At 39.0% G+C, this 25,451-nt stretch overlaps 1 protein-coding gene across 7 annotated transcripts in view; it reads right to left on the minus strand.

Moving 5' to 3' along the window:
• ppfibp2b (PPFIA binding protein 2b) overlaps positions 1-25,451 on the minus strand; it is a 93,274-nt gene that overhangs the window by 38,993 nt on the left and 28,830 nt on the right. For all 7 annotated transcript variants that reach the window (XM_059334296.1, XM_059334294.1, XM_059334293.1 and 4 more), the window contains exons 4-6: positions 12,550-12,636; positions 11,665-11,778; positions 5,156-5,308 (exon numbers count right to left, since the gene is read on the minus strand). In XM_059334296.1, the coding sequence (XP_059190279.1) occupies positions 5,156-5,308; positions 11,665-11,778; positions 12,550-12,636 (354 nt within the window). The remainder of the gene's footprint in view (positions 1-5,155; positions 5,309-11,664; positions 11,779-12,549; positions 12,637-25,451) is intronic.

Raw genomic sequence — 25,451 nt, forward strand, 5'->3', positions numbered from 1 at the left:
CCATCCCCTGACACTGGTGGTAAGATACAACTGGATATCCAGTTTGGAGGGAGAAGATCAGTGCTGAATGATTGCTTTCTTCTGATTTTACACAATGTTAACATAATGGCGACACAAAAAAAAATTGTGCAAAAGCTACCAGGCAAGCATAGACTCTTCAGAATGGAATATACTATACTGTTTTAATTAAGAAATGTGGCTTTTACTTCTAAAAAAAAAAGTTAATTTTCTCTTCCAAAGTACTCGTACTGATGTGATCTCAGTGGACAGGTAGAGCCTCTTAAATCTTTATATAACAGCCCCACCCTGTAATAGGACCATGACCCAGAATTTATGTCCAGACGGGGAGATAAGAGAGAGTTATTTCAGACAGACAGAGAGAAACAATAACAGGTAGACACTGGAATGCTCAAATGCATTCTATCAGATTTTCTGCTTGTGAAATCTAGTTACATTAAACAAAAAGCTGTTGTTTTAGTAATTCAAAGTGTTCCACAGAAAGTAGAGTGTGTGTGTCTGTGTGTGTGTGGTGGAGTTGTTTCCTGAGGTGATTTGTGAAGTGTTTGGACCTCAGGAATGCTGAGAGTGGATGCCTGTCATTCTTTCTGCCAGCCGACCGGAGCCTTGCAGCTGTCACACACACCCTCACGTTACTGATGAAAAGCTGTCAGTGACCAATTCTACAATGTCATTTAGCAGACACCTTTATCCAAAGCAAAAGTTTGAGAGTTAATACAACACAAGCATAGATGAAGTCAAGAAACCTAGCAAGAGTAAGTGATATGGGTTGAGTTTGTTTTTAGGTGCTTTTAGGTCAGTGAGATATTTATCGTTCATCTTATCAGCATAACATGCAGCGCTGCCTTGTCTGCCCCCGACTACCCAACCATTGCAGCTCAAAGGATCTTGCAGTGTTCTGTAAAAATGCAAAGGATTGTGTAAAGAAATGGGAAACTGTCATTTGACCAACGAAGAAGACTGCCATATGCCTATGTCAGGTTAAGTCACCATTACTCCTCTATGTCTTTACATAGTAAATTGCAAATATTTTGCTGCTGTATAAATAGGTGTGTTTCCATTAGGTAATTTTCCCTCTAGTGAGCCGCTATTGGTGTGGCTTGGAAGAGAGGATTCTCTCTCCCAAGATCCGCCCAACTTCACCGGTTAGCGGCTCAGGTAGCGGCTGGGAAAGTACCTGCCTCGGGTAGGTACTTTCTGAGCCACTTCTGAGCAGCAATTTTGCGCATGCGTGATTCATTTGCAGATTGGTGCAAACTAGAGCAGCTGCCAGAAGCTGGGAGAGACGGCTGTGGGAGGACTGGGCCGCTTGTGAGTGCTTTGGGACAGCGCCTGCTACTTGTTAAGAAGAGCAGGAACGAGTCTCCAAAAGTCTCCAATAACAACTTTGAAAAAGAGTCACAAGAGGGGTCTGAAAAGTCGCTAAATATAGCAACAAAGCTAAGTTGGCAACACTGCTTGCCATGTCGGTCTGTTGTCACATTTGAACTCCGTTGGTTAGCCGCTACAAAGTACCTGTATGGAAACAGAGACCGAGGGGAACTAACTAGTGGGCGGAGCCAAAACATTCAGCCGCTTTACAAAAAGTACTCAGAAAGTACTCAGTGGAAACACGGCCAATGCTCTGAAAATAAAGTGGTTTGGATAATCTGAATGTTTACAAGCTGTCTGAATGTCTCACTGCTTGTTTAATTAGTAAAGTACTCAGTATATAGATCTCAGAAATTATTCTGATGAGCATTGGGTTTTTGTAACCTTTAACAAATATACTATCTCTTAGAACTACTGTGCCAAAACACCACAGCAACAAATGTTGGTTTGCATCAGATAGATCACTGAAATGAATAGTGTTTTTTCAAATGTAGCCATCTGACTGTCCTTGAATTTGAAATCTGCTCAGATAATTCTCCTCTTTGCAACGTTCCCAATCCTATTTCCATATGCAGAGGCAGAAAATGTTACGAGAAGAGTCTGATCACACTTTAGTTTTCTCACTGTTGACAGTTTTGTCCTGCAGGATTCCTAGTGTGGATGTTCTGTATGTTCACTTTGTGTGTCACCGTTGCAGGACAGAAAACAATATTTCCACAGTACTTGCTGTCATTTTATATCTTTCCATGTGTCTCTCACTGTCTCTCATCCTTCCCCTCTGTTTCTTTTCTCTCTGCCCTCTTGACAAGCCCGATCCTGACCGCCTCTCCCCCTCGGTCTACTGCTGCTGATGCTCATCACGTTCCATCCACATGTGTGTGTGTGTGTGTGTGTGTGTGTGTGTGTGTGTGCAGGACATGGGCTTCTGTGTGTCAAAAATGTTGAGTCGTGTTTATTCAATCAAAGCATGGCTGTGGGTGCTGAATGCCTCGTGATAGCATTGGACACACGCGCACACGCACACACACACACACACACACACACACACACACACACACACAGTGCTAAACCACAAGAGCAGCTTCAGTATCTTGTGGTGCCAGTGGGAGCAGCTGGGTGCCACAATGAACAAAGTCCAAACAAAGAAACTAGTGAAGTCAAGTCAACTAGAGTTGGGTGGTTGTGTGTGTGTGTCCATCATTTGTGTTTATTAGGTGAGAAAAACACATTCCAATGCAACGGTTTCTACCCTCAATGACGCAGAAACTGCCCTCACCTTAACAAAGCAGCTGACGAATGAAGCTATACAACTATAACATCTATTTTCTGATCTGTGCTTCTAGTGAATATAACCAGTGGTGGAATGTAACTAAGTAAATGTACTCAAGTACTGTACTTAAGTATAATTTTGGGGTAGTTGTACTTTATTTGAGCATTTCAATTTTATACTTCTATTCCATGATATTTTGAGGCAAATATTGTACTTTTAACTCCACTACATTTAACTGACAGCTTAAGTTACTTTTCAGGTCGAGATTTAACATAAAAAACATGAAACAAACTCATTTAGACGTATTTTGAATGAAATAACACGTAGTTAAAATGAGCTATTGACATATTGACGGTATATAAAGCCCTTAATGGTTTGGGGCCATAATACATTTCTGACCTTCTGATACAGTATGAGACATCCAGAGCTCTCATGTTCTCTGGGACAGGTCTGCTTTCTTCACATTTGGTTCGATATTGAATTAGTAACGTAAATCTTTGGTTCCCTGCTTAAGACTGTGGTGATTGTATAGATCAGTGGTGGAAAGTAACTAAGAACAATTACTTACTTTACAATTAGTTTTTCTATTTATGTAACTTTACACTTCTTCTTTACTACATTTTGAGGAGAATATTGTACTTTTAGCTACAGTACATTTAGCTGACAGCTTTAGTTACTTTACAGGTCGAGATTTAACATAAAAACATGAAACAAACCAATTTAGACAGATTTTAAATTAAATAACAGGTAGTTAAAATGAGTCCTACCTTGACAAAAGTAATTAAAATGCTGCTTATATAAATGCATCAATAACAATAATATTAATACTATAATATATTTAGAATATATAAAACAATCAGACTGGGTCCATTCTGCACAAATACTTTTACTTTTGATACTTTAAGCACATTTTGATGCTGATATTTTTACTTTTGAATGCAGGACTTTTACTTGTAGTGGAGTAATTTCACAGTGTGGTATTAGTACTTTTACCTAAGTAAGGGATCTGAATACTTTTTAAGTAAATATAGTGAAGTAAAAAGTACAATATTTTCTTCTAAAGTACAGGTAGCTCAAAATTGTACTTAAGTACAGTACTTGAGTAAATGTACTTAATTACATTCCACCGCTGAGAGACACACACACACACACACACACACACACACTACTACTACTACTACTACTAATACTATTCCACTTGTAGTGGAGTAATTTCACAGTGTGGTATTACTACTTTTACTGAAGTAAAAGATCTGAATCCTTTTTCCATGATTCCATTCGTCTGAAAAACTGAAGTGAACTTGTTGATTTCTACCCTCGGTGGGCTGAGGGGAACAAGTGAACAAAGATGCTCACTCTAGTGGTGTATGTCACCCATAATGCATTGCAGTTATGATTTGTATAAAGTACTATAGTACTCAGTGCTTATCCATCCATGATATTTTGGGTGTTGTAGTGTAAAGGGCAGGTGCATTCCATTTAAATCCCCTGCTTGTCCTCCACCCACTTCCTGTCTGCTCTCCAAGTGGCCTGTATGCTGGTACGTCATACCAGGGCTGAGGGGAAGTGAACAAATACTTGTGGATTTATAGAGAAGTGAGTTTACCAGGACTCTGGTCGCCTTCACTACAGCTGGAGGCTTGAGGCTACTTTGGCTGCGACAATAACCCAGACCTCCAAACCAAGTGTCGGTGCTCAGGGTGATATAGGCACAAAGTTTTGACAAGTAACAAGCAAGGAAGAATGCGTGGAATAAAAAGAGGATATATCATGTTGCAACTGCGAGTTATACAGTCATGGGAAAAATGATTAGACCATTGTTTTCTTCAATTTCTTGTTCATTTTAATGCCTGGTACAACTAAAATAAGTATAATGATAACAAAAATAGCTCATAAGAGTTTATTTTGAGAGCTGATATCTAGACATTTTCCATGGTTTTCTTGATAATAATCAGTAGTGGAATGTAACGAAGTGCATTTACTCAAGTACTGTATTGAAGTACAATTTTAAAGCACTTTTACTTTTTTTTAAATTATTATTAATTTAAACAAAACACAACATAAATCACCAATGGACAAACACAGTAAGAAGAAAAAAGAAAAGAAAAAGAAGAAGAACAACAAAATCACAAAACCAACCTAAATAAATAAATAGCACTTTTACTTTACTTGAGTTTTTTTTACTTGAATACTTCTTCCATCACTGATAATAACCAAAATCATTATCAAGAAAACCATAGAAAATATCAAGATATTAGCTCTTAAATTAAACTCTTATGAGCTATTTTTGTTGTTATCATTATATTTGTCCAAACAAATGTACCTTTAGTTGCACCAGGCATTAAAATGAACAAGAAATTGAAGACAACAAAGGTGGTCTAATAACTTTTTCCATGACTTTACAGTGCGTGTACGGATAAAGAGAGGTGGAAACTTTTCATTCAAACAAATGCAGCATTTAGGATTGGTAATCCCAGATCCAAAACACTTCCATACCTCGGCTTTGTTCTGCTCTGTCTCCACCACGGGAGCATGTGAGTGTGTGTCGGTGTGAGTCTCTTCCATGCTGACCAGCTTCAGTTTGAGGCAGGACACTTCGTCCATCAGATCTAGCTTCTGAGTCTCCAGAGAGGTCCTACTCATCAGCTCCTAGGAAAAAACACACACAGATACTAAAAGTTAGAGGCAGAGTGAGATCATCACTTGGACAGCTTTAGAAATGTCAAACACACACACACACACACATCAAATCAAAGATTGATGCAGTAAGAAGTCAGCATGTTACTCCACTCCGGACAATGTTCTTCCCACAATAACAGAGGCCAAGCCTGGGACCCAGAGCCCACAAAGCTAAATATACACACACACACACACACAGGCGAGCTAGTGGCTCTATTAATACATGCCTGTGTTTCTTTGCAGTTGGAGACAGAAAAACAAAGTGTGTCTCGAAGAGAAAGACTGAGACGACTCACTGAGGTGCAGTTTTTACTCTGAATCACACATCTTTGCTGATTCTCAGTGCTTTCATTTCCTCATCTCAACTACTTATAATCTCACTTCCTCTGCTCTAAACCCAAAGTTAAATTGCCTTGAGTTTAGTTGAAGCCTGTAACGTCCATCCTCTAACACAACATTTATCCTTGTTGTTGTCCTTAACCCTAATTGAAATACTTGCAAATTCCAAATTTCAACCCTAGAGAATATTGGAGGATATTACATACTGCCAGAATGTGTATAAACAACATACGGACCTGGGAATCTACGAGAAGAAAATGCGCAGATTTATGAGATTTAAAGTGGTGAATCTGCGAGAAAAAAAATTGCTTTTTCCCCCACTTTTTTTCTCGTAAATCTGTGAGTTTCTCACACAGATTTGCCACTTTAAATCTCTTAAATCTGCGACTTCTTTTTCTTGTAGATTTGCCACTTTAATCGAGTAAATTTGCAACTTTTTTCTCGATATAAAAATATTACCTTCCCCCACTGAAGTTATCAAATACGGTTCTTCGCCCGATAAAGGGTTAACTGTTTTACACTGTCATGAAACAGAAAAAACACACAAAAAACATCTTAAAATAAAGTTGATTGTTTCTCTAGCATCTGCTGTTTGACTGATTGATCTGATGCAATAAACTGATTGACTACATAAAGATTTAACTTTATCCACTGACACACCTATTAAGTTCTACTCAGTATTCAAAATCATCTTAGGGCGCTTCCACAACCCAAAGTTTTGTCTGTTTTAGTCACTGTGGTGGTTAAATCCTTGTTGCGGTTTGTTTGGTTGCTTTTAAACAATCTAATCGTACTCTGGTGCGGACCAAAACAACCGGTCCCAGACCACTTTCAGACAGGGTCTCGGTCTGTTTCCACACTGACTCTAGTGTTGTTCGATTCCACTGTGAACGTAATCCGACCAGAATCCGACCCAATTAAAGGAAACGAAACAAAACGCAGTGGATTCTGGGTGACCTGCACGGTGAAATGCACACAGATAATATTATAAAGATGAAACTTGAATCCTTCAGTTTCACTCTGTAGGCTACCACTGAGCTATAGCTAATATGTTATTGCAGAATTATCAACATATTGCTCAAAATAGCAGATCAAAATGGATCAACACATTATTGGCGACCCGGAGCCTCAACAGGAGCTCGTCCTGAGCGTTTCTTTCCACATTAGTCTGGTGAAAACCAGAGCAGATTACGGCCGGAATAATTAAACATACTCGGTTTGCGCTCGATTCCATGTCGCTTTGTTTTCATTTTTTACCGCCAACTCTTTATCCAATAAGAAAAAATAGTGTGATAAGATTTCCAGCCCTCCACCTTCGTACACGCCCCTCTTCAAAAAAATTTTTTTTTTATTTGGTCCACTTACATTTCTGCACTTTGAAAGCAAACCAGACTAATACAAAATGAACCAAATGTATCTATTTCACTCTGATTCGGACGAACCAAAATGGACTTGAGCTGTGAAAACGACCTTAAATGTTTTTCTTCTTCTTCTTCTTAAGGATGTGTTGATGCCACATTAAACACATTAAGAAGACTCTCTCTGACCACAGAGGGATACCATGCTGTTCAAATAGAAAGATCACATGGTAAACAAGTTGTGTCAACACCACAGCCACAGACAGACAGCTAAAACCCCATAATCACTTCAGCTCAGCAGCCACACACACACACACACACACACACGCGCACACACACACACACACACACACACACGCACAGACTTGCAAAGAAAATCTTAGGTCATGTCAGCTGACTGTCAGTTTGCAGCACCAGTGTCACTTTCAGCAGGATAAACCGCAGCTTTCAGAGGTAATTTATAAGAACACACACACACACACACACACACAGACACACACATACACACACACGCACACATACACACACACACACACACACACACACACACACAGGGCACCACAGAGTTCTCAGCTGTCCGACATTTGCTCCCCTTTAATGACGAGGAGCAACACAGGACCAATTAACATACTCTCTCTCACTTTAAAGGGGCGGTGCTGATACTGTGTTCAACATTTCAATGACAGTTACACAGAAGATCTGGACAAACAGTCCTTAAAGTCGGAGAAAATTAGTTTGATTGACTTTTTTGACTTCTTTGTATGAACTTGATTCACTTGATTAACTGACTTCTGTGGTCATTGATCTAATTTCATTGTGTCAGCTTGATTGCATTACAGCTGAAAATGAGTTCATCTGTCTTGATCAAAAGAGATATCTGCATATGTACTAGCTAGAGGTGTGAATCAGAAGAGACCCCACCATAACATTTTATCCCGATACTTGAGTCACGATACAGTATTATTGCGATTTTAAGCATTTTACGATATGGTGAGTATTGTGATACAATATATTGCAATTTAACTGTTTCACTGCATTTTGTGTCCACAAAATTAAATTAAATCAAGAATTGTTTCGTTAAATAAGTGAAATTCTCAATTCTGAATTGGAAGGTAGCCATGTATGTAAAGAGGAAACTTGTGGGAACCAGAGAGCCAATTTTCATCACATGACCACATTGAAAATCACCATGAGACATCAAAAAATACCCTAACTTTGCAGCGTTAGTTCGACACGATAACCTGACGCACATGGTGCCTATAGATTCCTTAAATCTTCTACTTTCATATGATACCAGCATCTCCAGTATATTCCTAAAAGTGAGCCTGCTACGGCCTACGGAACGGGCGAAAACTGCAGCACTGTCGGAAAGCTAAATATCGATTCTTGGTGGCCATGAATCGATATAATATTGCCACGCAAAATATTAAATCAAAGATCGATGCAGTAAGAAGAAGAGTGCCTCTGATATACCAAGGGATAATCAAATCAACCAAATTTTGGGTATTTAAGCTCCACTCAGGGTAGAGATCTGAACTCTGTCCACCCTCCCTATCCAGCTGAATAGTGTGTTGTGACTCTGTTTGTACTTGTTGGCTCACATTTTTTTATTAAGATTAGATGGTTTCTTTATTAATCCCACAATGGGAAAATTCAACCTCTGCTTTTAAGTCATCTTTTTTTACACACAAGTGAACACACAATGATTAGAAGCAGTGGGCAGCACATTACTGCCCCCGGGGAGCTGTGTGTGTGTGTGGGGGGGGGGGGAACCTGGGATTCGAACTGGCAGTTACAAGTCTGATTTCTAACCTCTAGGCCACGGACTACCCGTATTTGATCTAAGAATAAATCCTTGAAATCCTTGTCATTTCTCACTTCTCTTTACATCAATTTCCACCACACTTAATATCGTTGAACTGTTCGTCCTCGTCAGCGGGCGGCCCGGGTTCGAATCTAACACGGAGCCCTTTCCCGTATGTCTTTCCCTTTGTCTCTCACTGTCAATAAAGCCTTGAAAATGGCCAAAAAATAACTTTAAAAAAAAGAAATGTCCTTTTAAATTTAAATGTCCATATATTTTAAAAGATATTCAGTCTAAGAAAATGACATAGACAATGCAATGTGATCTAACACCCATACTAAGGCATTAGTATAAATAATTAGTATAAATAAAATGTACTTACTTACTTACTTATTAGAGGCCTCTCATCATTTCAGCCAAAACTGCTGCTTAGTGTACAGTTAGAATTATTTAGTGCATCGAAGGTTGTTCACTCCTCAGGACAACTTGCATTTAAATGTACACTGGGGGAGACACCAGTACAGTAACAGAGTGGTACTTTCCCCAGATTCAAGCACAGTCCAGAATTTAAATGGCTGCATTGTTAACACATTAGATCATGAGAAGAAGAATTATGAGAATGCTGAATCTATGAATACATCAGCCCGAAGATAATGACCCTTGGCTTAAGCTGTGTGTGTGTGTGTGTGTGTGTGTGTGTGTCTATGTGTGTGTGTCTGTGTGTTTGTGTGTGTCTGTGTGTGTGTGTGTGTGTGTGTGTGTGTGTGTGTGTATGTGTGTGTCTATGTGTGTGTGTGTCTGTGTGTTTGTGTGTGTCTGTGTGTGTGTGTGTGTGTGTGTGTGTGTGTGTGTGTGTCTGTGTGTCTGTGTCTGTGTGTGCGCGTCAGTATGTATGTATGTGTGTGTCTGTGTGCGTGTCTGTGTGTGTGTGTGCATGCACATTGTGTGTCATTAAGGACATGTTGTAACCATAAAACTGTAAAGTACACAGTAATGTCACAGTAGGATATTTAGTCACAGTATGACTACATGTGTGGGTGGATCTCCTTTAGCATGAGAACACTGTACTGTGTGTGTGTGTGTGTGTGTGTGTGTGTGTGTGTGCTTACTAAGGACTATTTCTTATTAGATTAGTTGTGGTTCCCACAGCCAGTAGCAGCCCTGCGGCACCGACACATAATGTTACATGGTTGTCTTTTTCTTCCTCTCCTTCTTTCTCTCACACACATATTCAGCTTCTGAAGAGAGGAACAGCGACACATATGGAGGACAATCTGCCGCAGACATGCACTCACATTTTAAAATCGTTTAGTCTTTTCTGATTATATATTCAGGAGATTTAAGCGGAAGAGATTTAGGAGATGATAAATATGAAAAAAAGGCAACACAACAGAGACAAACGGTCAGACAACCGTTACCTTTCTCCACAGGCCGCCTTCATCTCTCTCAGCAAACATCTCATATCACATTTGCTATTTCACCAGCAGTCATCAACAGGATAGTGTTACACACACACGCGCACACACATACACACACATAACCACTAACAGCTGCAGATCAGGGCAGCTTAACCCAATAAAACCTCCAGACCTGACCGGTGAAGATCTACAGTTAGTTTAAAATGTAACATACTGTGAAATATGTGGTTGCAAAAATGTACACTTTTGTTAGATATGAAGCATCTATTTTACTGTAGCTGTAGCATCTGTCTCAACGTCTGTTTTTCTGCCATTTGTCATTCAAAAACAGAGAAAGACAAAAATAGAGCTGGGCGATATGGACCAAAACTCATATCCCGATATATTTAGGCTGAATATCGATAAACGATGTATATCCTGATATTTTTATTGCAAAATGAGAGCAAATGTTCAATCAAAGTCAAAGTCAAATATGACATGTCACAAGTAGTTTTATTGAAACTATTTATTTAAGTCAACAAAAAGACTGTATAACAACAGGAGTACCTTATTTTAAAATCAAAGCTCCATAAAGTGCAAATTTAAATAAATAAAAATATCTTAAATAAAAATAGCCTATGAAAAAATAGGCCAATTTTTTCTGAAATAAATATATTTATGACAATAGAATAACGAACATTACAAAAGAACTAAATATGACAAACCCTAGTAAGGGCAGAATTTATATATAAAGAAAGAAAGTAATTTTAATTTTAGTAAAATTTGAACTATATCGATATATGCAATATGGTCTAATTCCATATCACGTTTTAAAATACATCGATATATTTTTTATATTGATTTATCGCCCAGCCCTAGGTAAAAGCCTCTTTTGATTTCTGCAGTGTTTTTATAACTTGTGTCGTGCAGACAGTATAAATCAGTGGATTATAACAGTCAGCCAGATAAAGATGATAAAACATCACAGCCCTAAAGGGGAATCATCTCTTTTGGGGCTGTAGCCTTTTTTAGTCTCAGTGTTGACAATGACAAGGACAAAGAGATGGTTGAGGAGTCCAAACAGACAGTGCTGATTCTGTGACACACAGAGCTGTGGTCTTGTTGCATTAGGCCAGCAGAGCTTGTGAGTTTGCCTCATCGCTGATGTCAAGTAATCACTTGCAGATATTCAGTCTTTCTACCTACGTTATACTTGCAATGAAGAACAAGAGAAGAAGCCATAAGACACAGCAATGTAAGTAGCGTCGGAGGCCATTCTTAGGCACAGCATTGCATTGCATTGCAACATTAGCATGCTAACATATATACTGCATTTTTTCTGTCACAGTCAAAACATTCTGACATTTTCAGGGCTTGATCCACTGCTTCTGTGCCACAGGTATACAGAAATATGTGAGCCTGCCTTACCTGTTGCAGCATCTCCTCTGTAGAGGCCAGTTTCTGCCGGTGTTCCTCCAGAGAACTTTCCAGGTCCCGGATCTTCTCTCCCTGGGCCTCCACTTGGTCAGTCAGAACGCTCACCTAATGGGTGACACATAGTCTGAATTAGGACACAATCTGAGACACAGAAATAAATTGACCAGATGCAGAAAAAGTCACACACTGATGTTGCCGCAGACGGAAACACACACAAAATCAATGGTGCATTTTCACATAATTACACACAAATGAACCGCACCAAAGTAAAAATGAACTAGGGTTGGATTCAGCTAAACAAGGCAGGTGTGAAAGTGTCCTTAGATAGAGTAAAAAACAAATACAGGTGAAGAGACTCTAGGAAGCAGCCGTTAGAGGGATCTGAAAGCAGTGAGAGCTTATTGACATCATATAGTGCCTTACCACAGTAGCTGTTGTTGATAGTTACTCTTTAGTAAACACATGCTCAGACGGCTGGAAGGTGTCCGGGCACGTTTGTTATGAAATGTTTTCGGATTACAGACTAGAAGATGTTTTTCCAGTGTGGCATCAATGCCTCCAGATAAATCCCTGGCTCCATTATCAAAGTAGGAATTCATGTCAAAACACACAAAGTAGGCTGACAAAAGTCCTACTTGAATCTATTGCAGATGCAGAACGGTGTGTTTACTTGCCAGGGATCAACAGGGAACATGGAAAAAGAGCAAGGAACACAAGTTTCCAGCTGGAATCACATCAGGGACTTTTGTGTTTTCGTAGTATATTTATTTATACTTATTTAAGACTCGACAGTCCCAGAACTCACAGAACTTCTTTCTCTCAGTTGTTATCAGTACCTCAAACTCAGACACACAAACACACAAACACAGTTCTGACCTGTAGCACCAGAGATTCTTTGTCTCCTTCTAGGCGGAGCAGTCGATCCTGGTATGTTTCATTGTTGACTGAAGAACACAGGTCCACCTGGAGAAAGACACAGAAAAACAACTGAGCAACAATATTTTCTGCTTGGCTTCATTCTTCATACATAGATAGCTGAGTTAACTTAACAACACGTTCACCTAAAAACTTTTATCAGAGCAAGAGAAAGACATATGGTAAATGGACTGCACTTACAGTATATAGCGATATTATCCAAAGTGCTCTACACAACAGACTGCGCTTATTCACCTGTTCACACACAAATTCATACTGGTGGCAGAGGCTACCCTATAAATGGTGCCACCTTCCACCATTGGGAATTAATTCATACACCGATGAACGTGGCATTGGGATCAATCAATTTGGGTTTCAGTATCTTGCCAAAGGATCCTTCGACACGTAGGCTGCCACGGTCAGGGATCGAACCACAGACCATCCGATCAGTTTGTGGCCGCTCTACCAACTGAGACACAGCCGCCCATATACATATACATATATGAAATGAATATTTATATTTTATTAAACCAATGCAATCAGATAGAAATGGTAATTAGGGGGCAGGTATCTTTGCTGATGGTCACTCAGTACGTTACATGACACTTGAAAAAAATAATTATTGCCTTAATCTGACAATAACTGGACAACTGAAGTGCATGTAAACGTGTTACTTCGACTAATCTCGCAGTTCCCCAACTCAGATTAGGACACCCAGATAATGCGATTGGAATACGATTTTCGCTGGCGCGTATGACAAGACAACGCATGTGCACATGCTCCACATGCTCCACATGCTCCACCTCCACCATGGTAGTTATCTAACTACCATTTATCCAGAATAGCAATAAAGGGTAATATTTGCTTCTGAAGGTTGTGTTTCCACAGTACCACATCATTCCAAACTCTGACCATTGGGAGGCTAAAGAAACAAATCTGAAATAAAAAAAATTAAGCAGAGAAATAGCTGTATCAGACTCTTCCTAGAAATAGAAATGCTTTGCAATATGTATTTATGCAAACATTGTACAAACACAGTTCTACATATTGAGGTTATGGCAGAAGTGTTCCACGCCTCAGGAAATAAAAAAATGAAAATCAAGCAGAACAAATTTAAATGATGTAAGGCTTAAAGATGTAGTCAGTACAGTTTCCATTGCTCTCTAAAGAGGCAGATTATCCTGTCTTTGAGTTTCTGTGTCCAGGGTTGCTGACTCCTTGACTCCTCAGCCTGCTGTTGCTGGGGGAATTTATAGAGAGGAAAACATCATTATCCAGCTATGAAGCCTGGACCTGATAATATAATGTTTCTGCTTCTCTCAGCTTCAGAGCAGAGGGAAAGAAAACAGTTCCTTCACAAACCATATGCTTACACATCCCTAGCTTCATTAGAACTACATTTATCAAGATGATCACAAATATATTTTCTCATTAAAAAAGCTGTGAGCATGATATTGTAACTCTACCATTATAGGGCTTCCCCCTATACTTAGAAGAAGGACTGATACATAGACTTTGCAATGAGTTTGCAATAACTTTTGTCACCAACCAGTTATTATCACAACAAATGAAGCATTGAAGTATAATGAAGCATTAGACATTCACAATAATCTACTGGCTACACTGGACCAATACCAGGCCAGGATCAGTTGGGAGGATCTGCTTATTGGAACAAAACAAATTTGAAATTGAGTATTTTAAACATATCAGCTGTTGCAAATGATGGCCATAATGTATCTCAAGTATATCAAATAGCAGACAGGCAGAGTTAGGCTAGGTAGTGGAGCATTTAGTAGCTAAATAGACATATATTTCAGTCATTCAGGGATTGGTGGAGACCAATACAGAGCTGGCCATAAACAAGGCTCAAAAAAGAATGCAAAAGTTGGTTTGTGTGTGCTGGATGTCTAATTAAGCAACTCTTTGCTAGCCATCCAACTCTGTAAGCTGATAATGTGGCAGGATTTATGGGAGACAACTTCCATCAATTTTCTTATAGTAATCATTATGTATTTATTGTTGAGTCTGCAGTCCACCCCAGAGCTGTCGAAACTTTGGCCAGAACACACTGGCCTTAAACAGTCCGACCTTAAATCCAAGCTCACTAAAGATGTCATCAGTATTATGCCTCATCCTGCTGTCATGGTGTGACAATGGCCCTGTTTGGAAGGCAACAATGTAAATAGGCATGTTTGCACGGAGTACTTTTTGGAAAACGGCTGAGTGTTTTGGCTCCGCCCACTAGTAAGTTCCCCTCGCCCTCTGTTCTCATACAGGTACTTTTGTAGCAGCAAACCAACGGAGATCGAATGTGAAAACAGACGGACGCGACAAGCAGTGTTGCCAACGTAGCAACTTTGTTGCTCCATTCAGCAACTATTCAGACCCCTTGAGTGACTCTTTTTCTAAAAAGTGACTAGCGACAAATCTAGCGACTTTTTCTGGTGTTATTGTAGACTTTTGGAGACTCGTTCCTTCTCTTCTTAACGAGTAGCAGGCATCGTCCCAAAGCACTCACAAGCGGCCCAGTCCTCCCGCAGCATCTCTCCCAGCTGCAGTCAGAGCAGGAGATGTTTGCAAATGAATCACGCATGCGCGAAATCGCTGCCTCAACCGTATCCAATCACTGTCAACTAGTTAGTAACGGCTCAGTAACGGCTCAGAGAGTAGCTACCAGGTACTCTCTGAGCCGCTAACTGGTGAAGCGGATCCTCTCTCCCGAGCCACACCCATAGCGGCTCACTAGAGGGAAAAGTACTTAATGGAAACGAGCCTAATATCTGCACTTTAGGATTTTAGCTGAACCTCTTATATGATACTACCTACAAAACAATAACTGTAGAAATTGTACAATATACTTAAAGTTCAAGTACCAACACTGCTAACTGATTATAAGTGTAATGCTTAGCACCTTATATATATATATAACCATATTACATTTAAAAGAAAAGGCATAGAGGACAGATGAGAGGACACAACTTCAGCCTGTTACCCTCCATACAATGTAAAACGTATTGAGAGTAAGCCATACATCTCTCTCTCTCTCTCTCTCTCTGACCATCTAAGAACACTAAGAAATAAAACTCTAAAATCAGCATGCAATCGTTGATGATCTGCCTGCAGCTGAGGTCAGTGAGTTCAGAGGATACATGCACACTGGGCAACCTGACACATTAGACTTATTAACATAGTGTAAACTAAGGGAGAAAAGGAGTGCGCAAAACAAAACCATGTTTGGATTATCTGCCACCGAAGGTCTGGCAGAAATGTCGTGTTAAAAGAGTCACTTAAAGGTCTCCCTTAACTCCAAACATTTGGGTTTTTTGTAGTGTTAGATCATCACTCCAGTGGGAGAGGTCAGGAAGTACATAATGGTCCTGTAATCCCAGATACTCCCATTAGACTGCAGAGCAGCAGGGCCAAATCAGGGAGGTGACACAGCATGTAGAGCAGCTGATGAAGGAAACCTTAATGACACACATGGTCCTATATGATCTAAGAGCCAAAGAATGCATGACAACATCCAGAACAGCACAATTACAATATTATGTAATGTATGTACAGTATGTTTTGATGTATTTAATGAATTGGTGAGTGTTCATTTGTTTTGGTCCTGGAACATATGTAACACATTAGCTTCTCTCTAGACCACTGTGTCTTTTCATCTAATTTAAAAGCTAGTCCAATTCAATTTTATGCAATTTGTGCAGCTTGACAATCAAAAACCCCAGTAAGTGAGGGAAGTGAATTCAAGGGTAGATAAAAGAGGTAAAAGATTGAAATGTCTATATATATATATTTGAGTTAAGCATTATTTCAACATGCTTAAACATGCTACACACTAGGGATTAGAGGTGGGAAATCGATACAGCACAGTATCGATCTTTAGTGTTTTGAAGCGCTCACTTTTTCCAAATATACTGGAAATGGTATCGTGTGAAACAAGAAGATCTAATGAATCTATAGGCACCATGTGCGTCAGGATATAGTGTCGGGAAATTGTTGAAATAAAGCCCTAAAGTCAGGCTTTTTTTAATATTTCAGTCAAAAAAATTGAGAGCAGTGAAGCTTAAAGTTGAGGAAAGTTTGATAAAATGCTGCAGTTGTTGTCATCTATACATGTTTGATATCAGTTCAGTTTGACTGAATACTTTGTTGGTCAGTCTGTGGGTTTGACTCTCATTGTAGAGAAATAAAAAGACTGAAGTGAGATGAATAGACTGAGAATTTTCTCTTATGTGACAACTGAATTTCATTTTGTGGACACAAAATGCAGTTAAACAGTTAAATCGCAATATATTGTAATATATATCGCAATACTCACCATATCGCAAAATGCTTAAAATCGCAGTAATATCGTATCGTGACTCAAGTATCGGGATAAAATCGTATCGTGGGGCCTCTGCTGATTCACACCTCTAATAAAAAACATCTTGTTTTAATAGAAAAGGGCTGTTAAAGAGCTGTGAGTTTACCATGATATGACTGAGGCAAAGTTAAATAAGATATTACCAAATGAAGAAGCAAATTAAAAACACACAAAGACTGCCACCTGCAGTAATTTTCATATATTCACACAATAGTTGATCAGCTTTTTGTATTTGTTTGAATTTATTGTGCACATTCATAGGAGAAGTCATACCAATAAGCATCATGTTGGCAATTACAAAGTTGTTGATCTTAAGGAGTGGCTTCAAAGTACAGCACTGCACCTTTGAGAAGGTCACTTTAATGGTCAGTGTATAAGGCTGCAAGAAATAGAAATTACAAATAAATCAGCATACTTTTTAAGGGTTTTTAATCTTTTTTTTTTCAGTGTAAAGACAACACAAGACTCAGCCCAAAGTCAAGAGACTCTTATTCCTGAAATCTCATGTCTTCACAACACAAACCTCCCTCTGATTAAATCCAGCAGTATAAGACACTGCTTTGTCAACAGTCAGCTGATGGATACTGCTTCTAATCTAAGTCCTGCCTCAAACACAAACACACACACACACACACACACGGACTGAGGAGCTTCCCCTTCTTCTTATAAACAGTTCTTCTCTCTTTTCCAAAGAAAACACTGATAAATCCTTCAAGGCATGAATCTGACGGGAAAAAAACCCAATAAATTAAAGATTAAAAGATCAGTGCTCACCTTTTTGAGCCAGGAAAAGTGCCTGTAGAAATCAATGGGAGCCTCCATACTCCCAGCCCATTGCTGCCCTGCCTGTTTCCTCTGTGTTTTTGTCCAACTCTCTCATACTGTGTGTGTGGAAGTGGAAGCACAGCCCACAGACGGGACAGTAAGACTCAGCAGACTGCTCTAGCATGTGAGTGTGTGTGTATGTGTGTGTGTGTGTGTGTATGTGTGTGTCTGCCCTGTTCACAGCTGTGGAGGAGGGGACGTTTTACGATCTTGACAACTCCTCTGTTTCGTCCGTCCCACTCCTCCTCTCTTCCCTTTCTATTTTTTCTCTCTCTTTTTTCCTACTTTCTCCAAACCATCCTCTCTTTCACTCTTGTGGTTTGACTTGTTGCATGTTTTTTGTTTGTTGCCTCCTCTTCCAGTACCTCTAGTCACTTCTTTCTTTCTTTCTTTCTTTCTTTCTTTCTTTCTTTCTTTCTTTCTTCTATTCTATTCTACTCATTTTGTTTTTGTTTTTTCTTCTCTCTCCCTGCTGAGGTCCATCTTGCAGCCAAATGGACGAGCCCCAGAAAGGGGGTGGCGCGAGGGTCGTTTTTTTTTTGCTTTCTCTCTGACAAACACACACACACACACACACACACACACACACACACACACACACACACACACAAAGCCAACAGCCATCAAAGCAGCAACAGGCTGTAATGTCAGCACAAATTCAAACCATGCCAAATCTCCAAATCTCTTCCATTGCTTGTTCTCTCCATAAATTATCTTACAGTCCCAATGTTCAAATAACACACACACACACACACACACACACACATACACTTGTACTTCTATCTTTGTGAGGGCCCTCATTGGAATAATGAATTCCCTAACCCTTAACCTAACCTTCACCATCACAACTAAATGCCCAACCCTAACATAAATCTAATTGTAACCTTAACCCTAAAACTAAGTCTGAACTGTCAAACAAGCCTTTAAGAAGTGAGGACTGGCCGAAATGTCCCCACATCACAAAAATGACCTTGAAAATACAACATTTAAATTCAAGCATTTTCAAGAATTTCAACCACCGGTATGAACCGTGCTCTCTGCTCGGGGGACGGATGTCTTTTGGAGTGCAGAGGGCACTCCTTTCCCTACTTTCTCTCTCTCTCTGGTGCATCCTATTTAACTCTGAAAGTCTAGATTCGATTAGACAAAGGAATTGAGTTTGCAACTTATGTACACTGTGCAGTAAACGAATAGACATACAAACAACAACATGAGGTCAGTGCAGCCAAACTCTAAAAAAAAAGGAAAACAGTCTAAAGCATGGGTCTCAAACTTGCGGCCCGCGGACCAATTGCGCCCCTTTTGACGTGACTTTTTTAGTAATTTTGTGTATTTTTTTGGTCAATGTGTGTCTTTTTTGGGTCATTTTGTGTCTTTTTTGGTAATTCTGTGTCTCTCTTTAATCATTTTGTGTCTTTTTAAAATAATTTTGTGTCTTTTTAATAATTTTGTCTTTTTTATCATTTTGTGTCTTTTTTAAATAATTTTGTGTCTTTTTAAATAATTTTGTGTCTTTTTTTGGTAATTCTGTGTCTTTTTATGCTAACTGTGTCCTTTGTTTTAGTAATTTTGTGTCTTTTTTGGTCATTTTGTGTCCGTTTTTGTAATTTTGTGTCTTTTTTGGTCATTTTCTGTCTTTTTCAAGTAATTTAGTTTTTTGATACTGCCTCCAGCAGCCCCCAGGTAATTAGAGTTTGAGACCCCTGTTCTAAAGGGATCAATCTAACAGCATCAAGCAGTGCAGCCCATACAGTCCCAGGTAGCCTATCTGTGTTATGAACAGACTAATACTGTCACTCTCAGAAAAAGTCTTCAAATAAATCCTCAGCAAGTGTGTTAGGAGACTAGTATGGATAGCTATAAATTAACCCTACAATAACTCACATGTGCGTTATTATTTAATAATTACTGTAAGAATGCATGGGTGTGTCTCCCTCAGCACTATCCTGTGCAGTTAATGAGCAGAATTCACTTGATATCACAACTTCCTGTCAACAACACACTTATGATGCTTCCTGTGTTTACATGTGTGTAAGGATTGGGGAATGCCCCCTGGACAGAAGCCCACAGGGCGCAGACTAATTGCAGAGCACAAGCGTCTCTGATCTTGTTCCTCTGGGTCAGCGAGGAGCAGCAGGAAGGTGGAGAAGGTGGACAGGACGAGGAGAAACTCACATATTAGCTGCCTTGATAATCTGCCAGGCTTTTGTTAATCTGCCATTGAAATTCAAAGGCCACATGGACGGTTTGCACAGGAACTGCTCTCCACTGTAGCACTACTAAAGTGTCCCTTTAGGAATTGTTGACAGATATAAAGAGGTGTGTTAAAAGACCTGTGGAATTGGCATCTGTAGGCATTTGTAGAGCTGAATTTTTGAATAAATGTAGACCAAGTTTTGTTGAACCTGGGTATGTTGTTATTAATTGACACTGACATTTTTTCCATTGAGATTTGATCTATTAACAAATTCTTCCAGTGTGTGATGTTCAGTTTATTTCTTGTTTTCCAGTTTAGGAGGATTGTTTTCTTGGCAACAGCTAGGGCTGTAAACAGTGGAGTTATAATGGGATTATGTAATTATCCACACATATATACAAGCACTTATAAATACAAAGTACATGCACACTGTCTGTCTGTCTGTCTGTCTGTCTCTCTGTCTGTTGATCTGCTTATCAGAATATATATGGCCACACACTTACTTACCACACTGCAAAAAAGCCAACTTGTGTTGTTTAGCCTAAAACAGTGATTTAAGTTGGTAAAACTTGGAAATATAAATTATTGACATTTAGAGCAATAATGTAAGTTAGCACAACAAAGCCAGTTGTTTGTTTAAAAACAAGTTTGTGAGTTGTTGTTACTTATATCTTTAAGTTGGGGTTCAAAACAAGGGACAATAGTTCTGCTAACTCTTATTTCTTTGTTGTGAAATGCGGGAAAGCGGTGAAATTCATTAGCGAAAGCTAGCGGCTAACTGATGCTAGCGGCTAACTGATGCTAGCGGCAAGAGTAGCCATTAGCGTATCAATGCTAACTCAAAATTGTGGTCGCAACATTAGCTGACATTTCATAGCAGCGTTACAGTCGTGCCACTTCAGCACAAAATTATAAATTATAAATTGGTACAACTTACAGTTGAGTTGACAAAAATCTGAATTCAGAGTTGAGCAAACTCAAAGACAAAAATCAAAATATTTAGTTTAATTGTCCAACTTAAAATTTTATCGAAGTTTGTTGCCTTGAAATTTTGAGTTCACCCAACTTTTCTTTTTTTGCAGTGCATCAGAGAGCAATGTTAATAACACCTGGTCACTATGTAAATATCTACTTTTTGTTTGATTATTTACCTTATTTCCTGCTTAAGTTGTTTGAACTTTTCTTGTTCGGTAAATAAGTTATCCTCCAAAACTGTGTAGTTCCGGGCCAAAAAAGAAGAAAAAAGAAAATGTTGACTTTAAAAACTTCGAAATGGGTCAATTTTACCTGCAACATAACAGGAGGGTTAAGTAAGGGATCTGAATACTTTTTACACCACTGTCTGCATGTGTGGGAGCAAAATTGGGGGAAAATTGGGGTAAATGTTTATTGTAAACCAATCTGCTCCTTTAAAAGCACCCAAATATGTTTTATGGTTCAAATTTGTGTCACTGAATGAGATTTTAAGTGACATCTTGGTAGTATTAGTAGTTATTAGTTATTATTATTAGTTTTTAACCCTTGTCTTGTCTTAGGGGTCAACATTGACCCGCCACAAGGAAACGACCTTAATGATCTTTTTTCAACTTGAAATTCATATTTGAAATATTTTTCCAAAAATCCCTCAACATGAATAAAACTAAAACATTGCATTTATTCATATTTCCATGAAAGCAGGATACAAATCTTGTCCTAGGGGTCATTTTTGACCCGTCAGCTATGAAACAATTTTCATACCACAAAAACCATTAAAAAAATGCATGCACGCTTGCTAAAAAAATATGCTTTACACCTATGCAGTACCTTTAGTAATGAAAATAAACCCCTATATTAGTAGTAAACTAAGTAGTAAACCAATTTTGATGGTGTGTTGTAAAAAAAAACGAGTGGATTCGACTGATTAAATCCAGTTTGTCTGCACTTTAAGAGGGAAAACCTCGATATTCACAAAGTTTGTGATGAATGACATGTTTCTTCATGCAAAACAGATTTGGGTCAATCAAGCTGCTTTATTTAAGGAGTTTAGTGAAGATGGGTCATGTTTGATCCTAAGGACAAGTGATGTATACAAAAAGTTAAGACAATGGTTAAGGCAAACAACACAGGCATTGAAGAAAAGATTTCCCTCATTACCATGAAATTTCCTCTACTCCATCAACTGAATCTCTCTCCTCAGTGTGCTAAAAATGAAGTAAATCAATGCACAATCACGTTCCATTTTACGATATTACAAGACTGAACTTACAGAGAAAAACTGGGACAGGAGGGAGGGTTGACTAAGAGAAAGGGGAGAAAAGGAGGCAGAGAAAGAGATCAAAGTAAGAAAGAAAGAAAAAGAGGGAGGGTTGGCCAGCGACTGTGTGCAACATGTGAGACATCTGCTGTTGAAACTATGCAGGAACTCAAAAAAGCTGCTGAACTTCAGCCAAGAACCACCTCCCCCTTCAGTCTCAAGCCAGTGTGTAAAACTACAGCAGCCTCTGCAGGACAACGATCTGCAACAGCAACAAACTACCTCGAATGTTTTCAACCATAAACACAAGAGAGACAGGAGATATTCAAACTAGATACAACTATTAACTATTAGTCACCTTCTGACTGTATAATATTGCAAAAACAGTCCATTAAAATCAGTCAAGAAGTTGCAAAATGGCTAAAAAACCCGAAACATTTAGATTTATTTTATCATGTTTGAGCAGTTTGACCTTACCTTAACAATCCACAGCAATGCAACCCTCTGAGCAGAGCTGTGAGAGCCAGAGTACGCCACTAAGTCACTAATTTACTCATGTCAGAAAGTAGAGGGAGGGTGTCCAGACATGCAGAGTCGCAGTGTGAGGAGAGAGTGGCAGTAAGCAGTGAAAGATAAAGAGCATGAAGGAAAAGAGAGAGAGAGGAAAACTAGTGAGGGATGTTGTAAACAGAGAGCAGTTGAGAGGCCATGCGGGACAGACGGAGGGTGTGGGGGAGGCAGCTCAGCCAAGATCATAGTCATGCTGTAATAGTGTCTCTGGAGGCCCCTAATACTGCTCAAAACTAAGTACATTTACTCAAGTACTGTACTTAAGTGCAATTTTTAGGTTTAATTTTGACTGTAAACATATTTAAAATTTAAGTTTCATCATATCTGGTTAAGTGCACGCTCCTATATGTGGCCCTGTGGTAGTGTCCATGAAAAATTGTGGCCCCCTCCAGCATTTAAGTTGCCCATCCCTGGTTTATACAGTCAGTAGGTTCCTTGCCTTTTTTCAAAATAAGGGTTATCAGGGCCTGACACAAGGTAAGGGGGCAGTGTTCCCAGACTAAAGGCTGAAGGAATTATTATTATTATTGCGGCAAAAATTAATTGTTTACCATACCGTCACCCTGTTAAAATAATCGCCTAACTCGTTTTTTTCAAGTTTTTCAGGAAACACAAAAAACTTCACCAAAAGTGTAACATATGACATTTATTGATCATTTCACTCAAAAAGGATGTAACAAAGGATGGCTATTGGCATAGTAATAACACTGTGTGTAAATTACGTAACTTAAGAGAAATAAATGACTTAGGCAATTTTTTGAACATGCCTTTGTGACTTAAGCAAGATATGGTAACACTTTATTTTGAAGGTGTCTACATAAGAGTCACACAAGCCTGTCAGAAACATGACATGACAAGTATCATGAGCATTAATGTTACTTCAAAGTGTCATTAATGTTCATGACACATCCCATGTCATGTTTATGACACGCTCATGTCACTCTTATGTAGACACTTTCAAAATAAAGTGTTACCATATCTTGCTTAAGTCACAAAGGCATGTTAAAAAAACTGCCTAAGTCATTTATTTCTCTTAAGTTACATAATTTACACACAGTGTTATTAGTATAACACATCCTTTGTTACATCCTTTTTGAGTGAAATGATCAATAAATGTCATATGTTACACTTTTGGTGAAGTTTTTTGTGTTTCCTGCAAAACTTGAAAAATTGAGTTAGGCGATTATTTTAACAGGGTGACGATATACATGTTTTATATTGTGGCGTCCTTCTCCAAGTCACCAAATCAATTTCAAAAATGGTCAGAAAAGCCTTGAGATGTTGATGATGTTTGACTGTGAAGATTGTGAGTGTTTCACTTGAAGACAGACAAAGTGCCACAAAATTAGCCAGGTTAATGCGTCAGCTTGCTGCTTTAATTTGTATCTATATTTTGAGTACTTTGTTTGTTCTTATCCACCAGGATACCACAGCAAATTCCTTGTATGGGAAAACCTTCTTGACGAAAAATAATTGATTTGGTTTCCTTACAGAGAGCGAGAGAGAAGAGACAGAGTAAGAAAGAAGCCTGTGACTAAACAGGCTGATGAGAAGGCTGGTGTCAGACTGGGACATCGACCAAATGAGCCCTGAGGTCATCCTCACAGAGACATGCTAACCTCCTGGGGCAGAGAATAGCTGTCCTGTAGCACAGCAGCTAAATTTCTCTCCTCTCCGTCTCTGACCCTTCAGCTGACCCCATCTGATGCTGCTGTTACTGTCCCTCTAGCTAAAACCTGGTGTACAACATCATTGAAATTCATTCTCAAAAGAAACCTCTTTTTCCTGCCATGGAACAGAGATGTTAACCACTTCCAATAATGCCTTCAAGTCTTTAGCCGTCACTCTTGTGTTCTTTTTAACCTCACTGAGCGTTCTCAAATCAAATCAAATCAAATAGTCTTTATTGTCATTATATAGTTCGCTATACAACAAAATTGAAAGTGCCACTGCATAGGGTGCATAGTTATGACAATCATAACACAAAACAACATAAGTAAAAAAAATTTAAAAATACCGAGCTAAACAAGGACAAAAACAAGAACAAGGACATGTGATGTAATAAATAAGTCTAAAAATAAATAAATGGCTACTGAAAATGCTATAATTTATAGATGAAGTAGATTGAGGTGGGACAGTGGGTGTTGACAGTTCTGAGTGATGAGAGTTGTGACAGCCCAAGGAAAGAAGCTGTTTTTCATCATGCGTTCTGCGTTGTTCCTTTGGAGTCAACTTGGCTCGACACCCACTTCTAGAGAGAGTAGCCACAGGACTAAATCCTCACTATTTGTGGACAGTTTGTCTAACTGTGAAATTCTTTAAACAGGCTACTAGCCGAGGCTATTAAATGTTGTTGTCTTCTTCTATTTACCGTTATCCGGCTCGGACACCGGATCGCCAGCGTCTCCTCCAACACCGCTGCTGCCCGAATAGAAACATTTCCAATCAGCGCTGACACACACACCTCTGACTGGGACAGCATTCTTACTAAATGTAAAGAAGTGAATATAGGTTTTTATGATAATGTTCTAATATAGTAATAATATAAATAATATTTGCATATTAGGCTTTTAAGCTATTTATATCACGGATGTGTGAATGAAATATTCCAACCTCACCAGGAGTTTGATGGTCCACTGCTCCACTGATTTCTTTTGATGAAACTTTTT

This window comes from Centropristis striata, chromosome 6 (genome assembly GCF_030273125.1).
Source record: "Centropristis striata isolate RG_2023a ecotype Rhode Island chromosome 6, C.striata_1.0, whole genome shotgun sequence".
NCBI classification, from domain to species: Eukaryota; Metazoa; Chordata; class Actinopteri; order Perciformes; family Serranidae; genus Centropristis; species Centropristis striata.